This window comes from Rattus rattus, chromosome 6, assembly GCF_011064425.1.
Source record: "Rattus rattus isolate New Zealand chromosome 6, Rrattus_CSIRO_v1, whole genome shotgun sequence".
Lineage (NCBI taxonomy): Eukaryota > Metazoa > Chordata > Mammalia > Rodentia > Muridae > Rattus > Rattus rattus.
This window is the reverse complement of record NC_046159.1, coordinates 156,586,456-156,599,394: the sequence shown is the minus strand read 5'-3', so window position 1 is coordinate 156,599,394 and position 12,939 is coordinate 156,586,456. Positions and strand designations below refer to the sequence as shown.

The following is a 12,939-nucleotide window of genomic DNA, read 5'->3' as shown; positions in this document are numbered from 1 at the left end:
CAACAGAGAGGGGCCAGGCACTGCAGAGACAACCATGCGGTCCGGTTCCCACGGCACAGCTCTGTCAGACAGGAAGCCAGACAGGACTCACAGGCGGGAACAGGAATGCAGTGTGTGAATGCAGAAGTGGGTTTCAAGGCTACAGAGAGAAAGCTTGAACATAAGGGCCGGTTTTCTGGGTCTCAAAGTGTGCCCTCACTGTCATCTGTCCTTCACTTTGTCCCTTGGGGGAGGGACATGGGATGTGCCAGTCACTGGGGGCCAGGAATAGGCCATGCTGCTGAGACGGGGTTGTTCCAGGCTGTGTGGTGACCCATTTCCACCTGGAGCTTGGCGCCCACCACCAAATGGCCTTCGGTATGGAGACACATGCTATGGAATGCCGGCACCTCCACTCCTACTGCCCTTGGAGGGAGGGTGGTGGTGGGGGATTCCTCAGTTGCATATTGTTGTAGAAAGAGCCATGTCTGTGTTTAGGTCTCAAGCGTGGTTAGTCCTCCTCCTCGTCCTCTTTCGCTGTGGCTGTAGGTAGCTTGTCCTGGATCCTGAAACATTCCACAAAGAAGCCGATGATGGACCTGTACAGGTGCTGTTTGAGCGCCACGCTGTGAAAGTAGTGACTTTCATCTGGGTATATCTGCAAAGAGAGAAGAGAGCAGTTTCTCACCCATGCTTTGCTCTCCTTAAGAGACTAGTTTGCTGGAGGCATGGAGGATATGCAGTGTAGAAAAAGCCAGGGCCCACACTCTGAAGTCTAGCTGCAGTGACCTTTGCAGCCTTAGCAGGTCATAGAACCTGATCGGTCTCCCAAAGAGCTCCTCCCTTGGCACCTTTCTTCCCCTCACCAAGGGCAGTGGGTATAGTAAGGATTGGGTGAGAAAACTCATTAAGCAGACTCTCTGGCCAGAGCTACTTATCCTAATTTACAACCTGAGGATAACATTCGAGAGCTACAGGGACACACACACACACACACACACACACACACACACACACACACACACACGCACGCACACACACACACACACACACACACACACACACACATAGAGGGAGGAGGGGAGGGAGGAAGGAAGGGGGAGAGAGAGAGAGAGAGATTGACAAACATACACAGACACACACAGACAAAGACCGACAAAGACAAAGGCCAAGGACAGGGAGACAGAGGCAGAAAGACTGAGAGAGACACACAGACAGAGACAGAGACAGAAACACACAAAGAGATAGAGAGACAGATAGACACAAACAGAAGACAGACAGAGAAAAAACAGACTTCTGGCTAAAGTGGTTCTCTGAGAATGGGAATGAGCCCCAGGTCACCTCCTTCCTGGCCCCGCACATGCTGACTTGGTGTACACTCACTGGGCTGTGTCTTGGGCCCAGGTAATGTGGGAAGGACAACTGAATGAAGTCTGGTTCGGAATGTTTTGTGAGAACTGAATACTACAGATACACCATGCAGACCGGTCCTTTTGCACATGGCCAGTGCAATGACATAGCCTAGCCTCTGGGTTAGCGCTGTGCTAATCCTGAATGCATGAGCATAGAAGCCAAGCCTGACTTGGAATCTTGCTTTTTCTCTGAGCCCAGTCTCATTCTGAATCCTGTATTCTTCTCATGCCTTTGAGGGTAACATCATCTTTTCTTTAAGATGCCTGGAATGTGTATGTTTAGCTCACAAGATGTACAGAAGGCAGTGAGGCAGCTTGCCATGACCGCAAACTCCTGAGTCCCTGAGAGGGCATCTGCTGCGTTGCCTTGCATGGCCCCAGGCGAGTCCCTTTCTAGGCACAAGTGCCATTATGTGTGTAGAGTGTACTCAACAAATCATGAGTGCATCGAAGCCTGGAATATAATGTAACCAAGTCCTCCACACCATTCAACAACCCTCAGGCCAAGGCCTCTTCCTGATTCAACCCACATACAAGGCTGCCACAGAGCAGTAGATGCTGAATGCACAGGCAGGGTGCTCTAACCAGACAGACACTGTCTGAGGGAGACAGTGTGGGGTTTGCCTCTGCATTTTCAAAGACGAAGAGGTTGTAGCTGTCTTATCAAAGGAACCGGAGGGCAAGAAGGACAGGAGAACAGTTTCCTGTACCATCCCTGTGCATCCTTGGGAGGAGGCAGGAATGGATACAGTGAAGTCTGCCTGGGTTTGCTCTTTGAGACAGATAGTTCTACTGCAGCCATAGTGGAAGGGGTGCTTGGGTCGCACTCACAGGGGTCACCCATGCTGCACCTCGGGCCTACACCTACATTACACTGCTGGGGAGTGCATATGCTGGCCTGGCCTTTCTCACTACTTAGAAGAGGCTGGAGTGGAATGAATGGTGGTGACTTGTATAGAGAGCTGAGTTGCTGTCAGATGAAGGGGACTTAGGTGATCTGCTGTGGACCCCACTCAGCCCTGTACTGACGACAAGGACCTTCCTTTTTTTTTTTTTTTTTTTTTTTTTTTTTTCGGGAGCGGGGGACCCAACTCAGGGCCTTGGTCTCCCTAGGCAAACATTGTACCACTAAACAAAATCCCCAACCCAATATATTTTTTTTTTTAAATATTTATTTTATGTATATGAGTACACTGTCGCTGTCTTCAGACACACCAGAAGAGGGCATCAGATCTCATTACAGATGGCTGTGAGCCACCATGTGGTTGCTGGGAATTGAACTCAGGACCTCTGGAAGAGCAGTCAGTACTCTTAACCACTGAACCATCTCTCCAGCCCCCAACAAGGGCCTCCTTGCTTTAAGTGTTGAACCTAACAGGCAGCATTTCGTACCTGTAAGCTGTAATTGGCCTTTCCCTTGATTAGCTGCGTGATGAGCTCTGCTGTGTGCTGGAAATGGATTTTTTCTGTAGAAGAAAACAGAAGCAAACGTTGGCCCAAGCTCACAGCACCACCAGGTGATCTTCAGCACAGGGGAGGGGGTGGGGGACTCTGTCCTCACCGTCAGCCGTGGCATGGATGATCAGGAACTGCTGGTCCTCCAGTGCTGACACTCTGTGTGCTAGCTTGGTCATCTGCACGTGTGGGACAGGGGGACAGGGTTAGCTGAGGGATGGGTCAGGGAGCAGGTGGGGAGTGGGAAGTGGAGGGAAATACCAGACCTCCCAGAGAAAAGGGGAAACATAGACTCCAGCATGGTAAGCCAGCAGAAGGGGAAAGGAGACAAGCGCAGGTGGCCTTGGAGGGCCATCCTGTCATCCTGCGACACTGAACAAGCTTGTCCCTCTATCCATGCAGAGTCCTGCCTGACCACAGGACGCTAGCCTTTTGCCTGTTCATAGCTTGAAACATGGTGGCTGGGCTGCAGTAAGAAGCACAGATCACAGTTTACCCTGAGTCCTCGATGTGGGGATTGGGAGCCCCAACATCCTGAGGTTCCACAGGTTTTCTCATCTCTCGCCCCACCCATCAAAGCCGGAGGGCAGAAGAGCAGACCATATTAATCCAGTTCAAGGCAGTGGGAAGGTGATCCCAAGGTTTTGATGGTGGAGAGGAGCAACCTTGGAAGGGGGAGTGGCTGGAGGTGGGCGGGAGGAAGGGTGGGGTGAAGCAGATTGACCAGCGTCACTGGTTCCCTGCCTTACCACATAGCAGGTGTGCAAACATACCTCATACGCTCTGTTGTCGAGTCCATGGAGGCCAAGGTACCTCTCAGAAAATGCTGAGGCTGGACAGAGACAGAGGGAAGGGGTCATCTCTGGTCTCCAGGGCTCCATTGGGGCAGAACCCAAGTGGAAGGACTAAGGTTGCAGTACGGGGCCTTCTCCCTGCCACTGCCATGGCAAATGTTAGCCTTTTGTTTTGTTTTGTCTTGAGACCAGGTCTCATTACTGCAGTTTTAGTAGGTTGGGAAACTGGATGTGCAAGCCAGAAGTCACCAGAATCCACCTGTTTCTGCCTCCAGAGTACTAGGGTTTAAATCTATGCACCACCATTCTGGGCTTAAATTCTGGGTGTTAAAAGATAAATCTTCTGGGTCATGGCATAGGAGTCAAAACAGTGCGTGCATGTGTGTGTGTGTGTGTGATGCTTAAAATGTGTCATTTCTGGTGGGTTTCTCTAAGTCATCAGGTCTTGGTTCTGCACATAACTTGATGTGTGCCAGGTGACAGAGGAGGAGGGAGCCCCCACAGCATTGTTCTGCCAGGACAACCAGGGATAAAGGAAGAGCTCATCTCAGTGTCACAGGGTGTCAGTGTTTTGTGAGTTAGGAGGGCAATGAAAGGGACCTCCCAGTCGTGGTTCATCAAGCCCCGGGTGGGCTGGAGAGCTAGGCAGAGAGAGTGTTTGCCTAGCATGCAGGAAGCCCTGAGTCCTATATTCAGCACTGAAAAAAGCGTGGGTGTGGTTCAATTCACCCATATTTGAATCAAGCAGATTTGGAGTAGCATGATTAAGAAATTAAGAAAGTCTCATTGAGTTTGAACAACCCAACACATAACACATATATTCTCACGAGAAGGTTATCAGGAATTGAAGCAGGAATGTTCTTATGGAAAAGCCAATGAAATTTGCACTAAAGCTGTCAGCCTCTGGTTCATGAACCTCGGTGGCTGCTGGGCCAGTGCCCTACCCAACTCTGGCCTGATTCATGAGGCCTACAGGTTCCAAGAAAGGGCCTATGATCCACAGGAGGTACACAAAGAGGAGATCACCTCCCACAGTACTCCAGTAGACCTGAGACAAGAAGGATCCAGGTTCTTGGCACCACTTAATATGGGGTCCCTTGGGGTTCCCAGCCTGGTGCCCTGGAGCCCTGAACAGGATATGTATTCTCAGAGCCACTTAGGCCTTTTTGTCCAGTATTGCTTGTCAAGCCACACACTGCCAAAGGGACGGACGGATGTCCAGAGAGGGGGACAGCTCATGGCCCAGGACTCTAACAGTGTAGTCTGGGGCCATGTCTGCCTGGGCAGATGGCTCCCTCTTACCCTAGGTGGTCGGACCACACAGCAACGTCATCCTGACAACCTATCCCCCAGCTCTGGTCCTGCTCCTGGGAAGCTCCACTCTGCATACTGAATAGAGACTTCCCTCCTGCCCCAGGGGGTCAGCACGCACTGGCAGGGGGTGCTTGCTGTTGGGCACAGTGATGATGGAGCCAGGCTGCGAGCTCAGCCCTGGGCCTTATCAAGGCCATTTACCATAGAGTTTGAAGTCTGTTATCGGAGACAGCGCAGAGCCGCAGGTGAAAGTCTGGCCTTGGTTTTCTCCCTTGGCTGGGAGGATGTAAGTACTCAGGTACCCACCATAATCCTAGGAGACACAAGAAGGAAGGAAAAGTGGCATGGAGTGGGGGTTACCCTCCCCAAGTCAGCAGGAAAGCGGCCCCAGGACAGGAAGGCCAGCCCCTAACACGTGTGTTCATGCAGTTTTTTTAAAAACATTGAACTTTAAACATCCTCTTTGGGCAGTAAAAGAGACACTAAACAGCTTCCTGTGTGACACGGTCTCTCCTCTCAGGACCCAGTGCCCAGGGATCCAGGTTAATGTGCTAATGACAGAGACATAACCCCTGCCTAGGGTGGTGACTAAGGAAGGCTGGTGTCCAGCACTGCAGTCCAGCTGACAGCCCACTGTCCTTGCTTCCTCATTTACAGCCAGTGCCTGTCTCTGTGATGTAACAGAAGGTGAACGGGGCCTCCTGGTGGGCTGGAGAAACAGTGTCACTCGGGGCTTCGTGAACCTTGTGTGTGTCCTGCAGGCAGAGTGAGCCTTGGCACCCATGTGGCCTGATTGCTGGGTGGGAACCCCAGCTTGTTCTCCCAGCTGAAGCTGTGCCCATCACTGTGTGGCTCCTGCAGTGTTAAGCCTGCCGAGAAGAGTCAAGGGGAAAGGATGGATGTGACACCTGCCTGAGCACAAATGGGCAGACAGAACCAGGGAACAGTGGAGGTTACAAAAGGTTTACATGACTGTCTGTGTGGGTGTATGAGTGAGTGAGTGTGTGTGTGTGTGTGTGTGTGTGTGTGTGTGTGTGTGTGTGTGTGTGTGTGTGTGTGTGTGAGAGAGAGAGAGAGAGAGAGAGAGAGGGTGAACATTTGTGAGCTTGTGTATATATGCGACCTTATAAGCAAAGAAATGTAAGAACATGTATGCAAGTGTGCATGTGTGCATGTATGTATGGGTATACAGTTGAGAATACAGTTGCATAGGTATGTATGTATATTGCAAGCTTGTGTACTTATGTGAACATGTGAGCACATATGTGTATGAGTGTGTAAATGTCGATGTTGAATAAACATGTATGTGTGAGAGTAAGTACACATATATAGCTATATGAATACATGTGCATGTGTGTGCATGTGTTCAAACCTGGGTGTGCTGACATTGGCAACATGGAGTTTGGAGCACCTCACAATTGATGAAGCCTGGGTAACATCCACATCATGCCAATCTCCCCATTAGTTTGATAGTGTGTCCATTTTGTTATACTGTGCTGTGGTAGTGTTTTTTTTCTTTTAAAGCAGGGCAGGAGAATCTTGTCAATATTTTAAAATAATAATGAAAGTTTTTCAGTTTTCTTTTCTCCTTCTTTCTTTCCCTCCTTCTTTCTTTCTCTCCTTCTCTCCTCCCTCCTCCTCTTCACCATTCTCCTCCTACTTCTGTAGACAGCACAGGCTGCCCTGAACTCTTCTTCCTGCTTTGTAAGAGTCCCAAGGACAGGGTTAGAGATGTGCACCACCACACCCAGAACATTACTTTCCAGGAAGTAGCATTGTTTGTCAATAGACTCTGCATGTTCCTGTAAGCCCTTCTGGCCAGTGCTGGCAGGATACAAGTCACAGATGTTCTCTTGTCCATGGGGAACAGCTACTTCTGCACAGGGGTCTCTGGCCCTGAGCCCTCTCATTGTGGAAGGAAGGGATACATATAGCTAAGTGGCAGGAAGACTCATGAGGAAACAAAAGGAAAGGCCACAGAAAGCTGAAGTACTGAAAGGATCGATGGCACCCGGGACCATACCGTGCAATAATAGTAATAAAAAGTTGATGGCCCATGGGACAGAAGGGAAGTGAGAACCCGAGTTGGAGGCTCACAAAGCCTCTGTTTAAGACATGCTTGAACAAAGCAAAACAAACCCCAGCAGACCCAGGTTACTCAGTGAAGTGTGGCCTCACTCAACAGAGCCGGAAAGGATAGATTCAAGGCCGGGGATGGGGTGGGGTGGGGGATGGATGGCATCGGTAGGTACATGGTGCCTCTCCACATGACATACTTGGCTGCCTGTGTACTCAGTGGGCTACACTCTGGTAAAGCCCACTGACATCTAGATGACCCTGTGGCCAGAGACAGTGACATGGTCCCAGTGAGCAGGACTGTCTGAGGCAGAGGAAGAAGGCCAGGCTAGCTCACCTTCAAGCTGGACACTAGTGTGTGTTTGGACAGAGTGAAGCTTAATGAAGACACAGGTCCTGACTCCCCCACTTCTACCACCAGGGTGTTGGGGGGTCAGTGTGTGGTGGGTATTGACCCTCAAATAAGTTTATCAGTGATTCAGCTGGCTCTGGGCTCCACACAGGCATGAGTGTCTAGAACAAGCCTTGGGGCAATCTCCAGGCTCTGTTCTATCTCTGAGCCAAGAAGAGTCCACTGGAGCCTCTCTCGGTGGCCTCACTTCTGCAGGTTCAGATAAAATGACTCGAAAGCTCATGTTTTGAGCATCAGCCCCCAACTAGTAATACTCTTCTGGGATACCATGGAACCTTTTGGCCATGAGTACCTTCTTTAAAGAAGAAGGGATCCTGGGGTCCTAGCACAGTTTAGATGCAAAGCCACAGCCAACCTTCTGGCCTCAGTCTCTCTATTTTCTCTTCTTCCTGACCCTTACTCCAGACATATAACTCTAGCTCTCACTACCATGGCTGCCATGGCTTCCCCAACATAGAAACCAACAGAAATCATTTCTCCCTCAAGCTGCTTTTTGTCAGGTAGTTTTGTTTGGTGAAAGCCAGGAACAAAGTAATTCAGTAGTGGTGGGCTCTGTTGGGCTTGTTTCTGGAGTCTCCCATGCAATGCTGTCAGGCCCCAGTATACAATGCTCCCTAGTCTGTGGTATGTATTCTGATGCTGACTGCTGGGTTCCCCTGAAGGGGCTGTGCTGGGGGCCAGGGGGAGGGGCCAGGAGGTGCAGGAGGGGTTTCCAGTCTAGGTTGTATGAAGAGGGGAGGGTGGCCTACTAGGCCACACAAGTGGCCCTTGGAGACCTGATTCCAATCATTGGGCCTCCATGACAGCCCATAGAGGCCAGCCCAAGTCACATGATGAACTGCCGGGTTGGAAACGGCTGTGCTTCAGCCGTGGGGAACCCACAGCCTTCCTTCCATCAGAGAAAACATGAGGATTAGTGTGGCTGTACACGGACAGAGCTCCACACCCTGGGTCCTGTACCTTCCTCTCCCGGAGTATCCATCAGAGCTTGCCAGGCTCCACAGGGAATTAGTGAGGAGTTCAGTGGAACTCTCTGACAAGAACCTGGCCTATTTCCTCCTTTCAGGCTATGCGACGAAGACAGAAGATAAGCTCTCCCCACAAAGCCACAGTCACTAACCCTTCCTCTTTTCTCTCCCTCCCCCAAGGCCACAGGTGATCTCAAAGGCTCACAAGGAGGCTTACATGGCTCTGTGCTCCGGGACTCATAAGCCCAGGCTGGAGACAGCACGACTCACCTTCCCAAACACAGCTACCCGAGTCTTGTCAATGTACTGCTCCTTCAGCATGGTTCTGCAGGGAGAGGGGAGAAAGGAAGAGAGCTTCTGTGAGCCTCCTCTGTAGCCCGTGGTCTACAGAGCTATATTGATCATCGCTAGCATGCGTGAAGAACTTCTTCAAATTAGGAAGGATCTTGGGGTTCTATATGCAGTTGCTTATTGATTTTATTTATGTGGTGCTCACTGTATTTACACTCTGAATGTATAGCACCCTCGTGAGGCTGCTGGAGAAACTTCCAGGCGATAGCTGACACACCGGAAGCACCAGAGTCCTTTTGACTCGTCCCTTGCATTCCCTGCCATCTTCTCTTCTGCAATATGGTGCTGGGTTATGTGACTGTCCTTATGCAGGGGACTTCACACCCATCACATGGGCTCCAAGGGTATATGAGCAAGCAGAGGACATTCAGAGTAGAGAGCTTCCGGGATTTACTGAGGTGGGCTGGTGTCAACCTTCTCCTTCCACACAGAAAGTCTGCCCTTAGATCTGATGGTGCCAAGCCTTAGAACTATTGCTGGGCTCTTGCCCTCTGAGCTCCTGGGTTGAGAAGTGACATCATTGATGTTTTTCTAGAACATGTTTGCTGTTGTCTTTGCTCAGCTGGAGAGCTCACTCCTTGCTTTTAGAGAATGAGACAAAAACGACCCTTATCTTTTTATCCCTGAGCTCCGAGGAAGGGGCTCCAGGGACTACATGCTCATGGGTTCCGTCCAAAGAACTTGGGATGCTTTCCCTGGCTTCTCCATGACAGGGAGGAGTCAGTGGGCCTCACTGTCAGATGGGATGAGGTAAGAGCAGAAGACAGGGAAGGGAACAGGGCTTTGTGAGTGCAAGCACGAGATATGTGTGGACAGCAGCAGCAGCCAGCCTGCCCCGGGTGCAGCCCCCCCGGCTGAGAGACAGCATCCTCTCCACCTTCCCTGCCCCACCCCTGCCCAGCCAGCATGGCTGCTCACCTCACAGCTTCCATCTGGTCCTTCTCCTCCAGGAAGCCTAGACGCCTCCGTACTTCATGTAAGAGCTTGGTTCCCTGAAAGCCGCTGCCTCGGCCGTCGCACTTGACCACCACTGCTCCATGGCTGCTCACCAACACTGTCTCCCAGGTCACTTCAAACCTCTCTGACACGCTCTGACTCCCTGGGGTACCATCCCTAGAAGAGGTAGGTTCTCAGTGTGCGGCATGGTGGCTGGCAAACAGCGCATCCGAGGAGCTTTCTCACGGGCAGCTGTGTCTTTCTCTTCCCCTGGTGCCCTGTGTTTGCTCCTGAGCCTCTGGTTCTGCTGTCTAGGGTGGGTGAGCTGCTCACACCCCTCAGCAAATCCTATGGCACCACATGCATGTAGGCCAGAGGCCAAGTCTGGTGTTATTCCTCGGGCACTACATGACTTGTGTTGTGCTCTTGGGGTCTTTCACTGGCCAGGAACTCAAGCATGTGGGCTAGGCTGGCCTAGCTGAGAGGTCCAGGGACAATCCTGCTCTCTTGCTGAGGCCTGGGATTATGCGGCATGTCACCATACCTTACATTTTAAAAATATAATTTCTGGGGATGGAACTCAGGTCCTTGATTGGTGTATCAAGCACTTTAGCTATGTCCCCTGAACTTTGGTGAGCATTTCCAACATGGTGAAGCTCTTCCTGCCTGCTTGGGGTTTGATCTGCTCCCACTCTCATGCCTGTCACCTGAGTGCCCAAGATGTGGGATTCCTCCAGCTGCTCCTTGGTTTAGAAAGTTTCTTTATGGTTGAGTTGGAAGAAACAACACCCAGGCTGGCCCAGTGACTTCCCACTTTCTCCGGGAGCTCTCACTGTGGGGGAGGGGCACTGGACTTGGCTCTTTCCTTCTCCTCTAAGGACACCATGCTGTGGCTTCGAAGCCCTTCCAGTGGGAATTTACACCATGGGAAGCAGCCCATGCTGTGGACAGATTCAGGACAGACAGGTGTGTGGGGGTGGGGGAGAGGCACTCTTGTGTCACTATTATGTATCAGTTAAGGGCGAGGGTGTGTTCGGAGAACTGCACCTTTGGGCCACGCTGGTGTGTAAATATCAAACTGAGCTATATGAAGATGTCACTAGATGATACGATCTTATGGGGCCATGATTTTATATACGTGTTAAGGCCAGAAATGCTCTCACAATCTCTCTACAATGATAAAAACACACCACGGGTATCTGGGGCCCCCACTGGGCTGCTACCTCTAGGGGTCTTCAGCAACTACAGGGAAAGCCTGTCCTTTGCTGAGAAGCCAATCTGTCTTAAGAACTAAACAGACAACACCATCTACCCTACTTCTCCCCCTAAGAAAGAAGAAGTTCCCTCTTCTTGTACTGATGAGTCTCAAGAAGGCACACGGGAGAGAGAGAGAGAGAGAGAGAGAGAGAGAGAGAGAGAGAGAGAGAGAGAGAGAGAGAGAAGAGAGAGAGAGAGAGAGAGAGAGAGAGAAGACAGAGAGAGAGAGAAGAGAGAGAGGAGAGAGAGAGAAGAGAGAGAGGAGAGAGAGAGAAGAGAGAGACAGAGAGAGAGGAGAGAGAGAGAGGAGGGAAGGGATAGAAAGAGGGAAGGAGAAAGGAAGAGAAAAAGAGAGGGGGAGGGAGAGAAAAGAAAAGGAAGGAAGGAAGAAAAGGAAGGAAGGGAAGAAGAGAGCGAGACAGTCATACTTACACCACGAGCAATAAGGGGTAGTGGGCTGTGTCAGTGAAGGTGGCCGGCTTCAAGATTTGCATTGGCAAGCCTGGGGAAAGGGAAAATACAGGCGGGTCAGGGGCAGCTGGGGCAGGAGACTGACTAGTGTGTACCCTGGTTCTGTTTCTTCATTTCTGTGGATGCCCTGTGGGAGGGAACGTATACAATAACTATACAATACAGAGGGAGCGTATACAATAACTTCTTGTGGGCCTTTGGGCATGTCACCGGCTTTGTGGCTGTCTCTGGACTGGAGCTCAAACTTCACCTTACACAAGAAGAGTGTGGATCTCCTCAGGTCCCATAGGTACCTGCTGATGGCAGAATTCTACATAGAAAGCCACTAAAGGCCGGCCTCACCATGTACTGGGGTGGATAGGTTTACCTTTCATCTTATGTGTATGGCTGTTTCACTTGCATAGATGCCTGGTGCCTACAGAGGCCAGAAAAGGGCATTCAGAGGAAACTTACAGCTGTGAACTTCCCTGTGGGTGTTGGTAATTGAACCTGGATCCTCTGGGAGAGCAGTCAGTGCTTTTAATTGCCGAGCCAGCTCCACAACCCAAGTGGGTGATATGCTCAGGTGAGAGCATACTCAACTGACCTGCTAGACCCTCAAGGACAGAACCCTAGGGGAGGAGTCGGGATAGCTGTGCTCCTATGGCCACTGAGGTTTGGTCATTGGTGTCATGAGATGGATGGGCAGGGATGGTAAGAATCAAACCTCAGGAAATTACCCCACAGCCCTTCCTTTGTTCATCCCATCTCTACAGCAAGCCTTCCTGCTGCCGCGGGAATGTGTTTATTGAGAGTAACTGCACGCCAGATTACCAGAGGCCTGGCAATTAAATGGGAATTAGTGGCTTTCTAGTGCAGTGACTGTAGACTCACCCCAGTCCCCCCAGCCCTCTGAAGACTCACCCCAGTCCCCCCAGCCCTCTGAAGACTCACCCCAGTCCCCCCAGCCCTCTGAAGACTCACCCCAGTCCCCCCAGCCCTCTGAAGACTCACCCCAGTCCCCCCAGCCCTCTGAAGACTCACCCCAGTCCCCCCAGCCCTCTGAAGACTCACCCCAGCCCTGGCAGCCCTCTGAAGACTCACCCCAGTCCCCCCAGCCCTCTGAAGACTCACCCCAGCCCTGGAAGCTCTCTGAAGACTCACCCCAGTCCCCCCAGCCCTCTGAAGACTCACCCCAGCCCTGGCAGCCCTCTGAAGACTCACCCCAGTCCCCCCAGCCCTCTGAAGACTCACCCCAGTCCCCCCAGCCCTCTGAAGACTCACCCCAGCCCTGGCAGCCCTCTGAAGACTCACCCCAGTCCCCCCAGCCCTCTGAAGACTCACCCCAGTCCCCCCAGCCTTCTGAAGACTCACCCCAGTCCCCCCAACCCTCTGAAGACTCACCCCAGCCCTGGCAGCTGGCTCTGAAACAACCTTTCATTATTGACCCAGCCTGACTGCTAATGGCTTGCAAATTGAATCTGTGGCCCAGGGACTGGCAGAGAGGCAGGCATTGCAGGGTATCACAGAGATAT

At 51.5% G+C, this 12,939-nt stretch overlaps 1 protein-coding gene across 4 annotated transcripts in view; it reads right to left on the bottom strand.

Annotated features, from left to right (window-relative positions):
- Dpp6 (dipeptidyl peptidase like 6) overlaps nt 1-12,939 on the bottom strand; it is an 877,415-nt gene that overhangs the window by 1,176 nt on the left and 863,300 nt on the right. For all 4 annotated transcript variants that reach the window (XM_032907169.1, XM_032907171.1, XM_032907168.1 and 1 more), the window contains exons 19-26: nt 11,387-11,456; nt 9,680-9,874; nt 8,681-8,735; nt 5,156-5,267; nt 3,620-3,678; nt 2,953-3,025; nt 2,784-2,857; nt 1-637 (exon numbers count right to left, since the gene is read on the bottom strand). The exon at nt 1-637 is cut by the window's left edge and continues 1,176 nt beyond it. In XM_032907169.1, the coding sequence (XP_032763060.1) occupies nt 491-637; nt 2,784-2,857; nt 2,953-3,025; nt 3,620-3,678; nt 5,156-5,267; nt 8,681-8,735; nt 9,680-9,874; nt 11,387-11,456 (785 nt within the window). In that variant the 3' untranslated portion in view covers nt 1-490. The remainder of the gene's footprint in view (nt 638-2,783; nt 2,858-2,952; nt 3,026-3,619; nt 3,679-5,155; nt 5,268-8,680; nt 8,736-9,679; nt 9,875-11,386; nt 11,457-12,939) is intronic.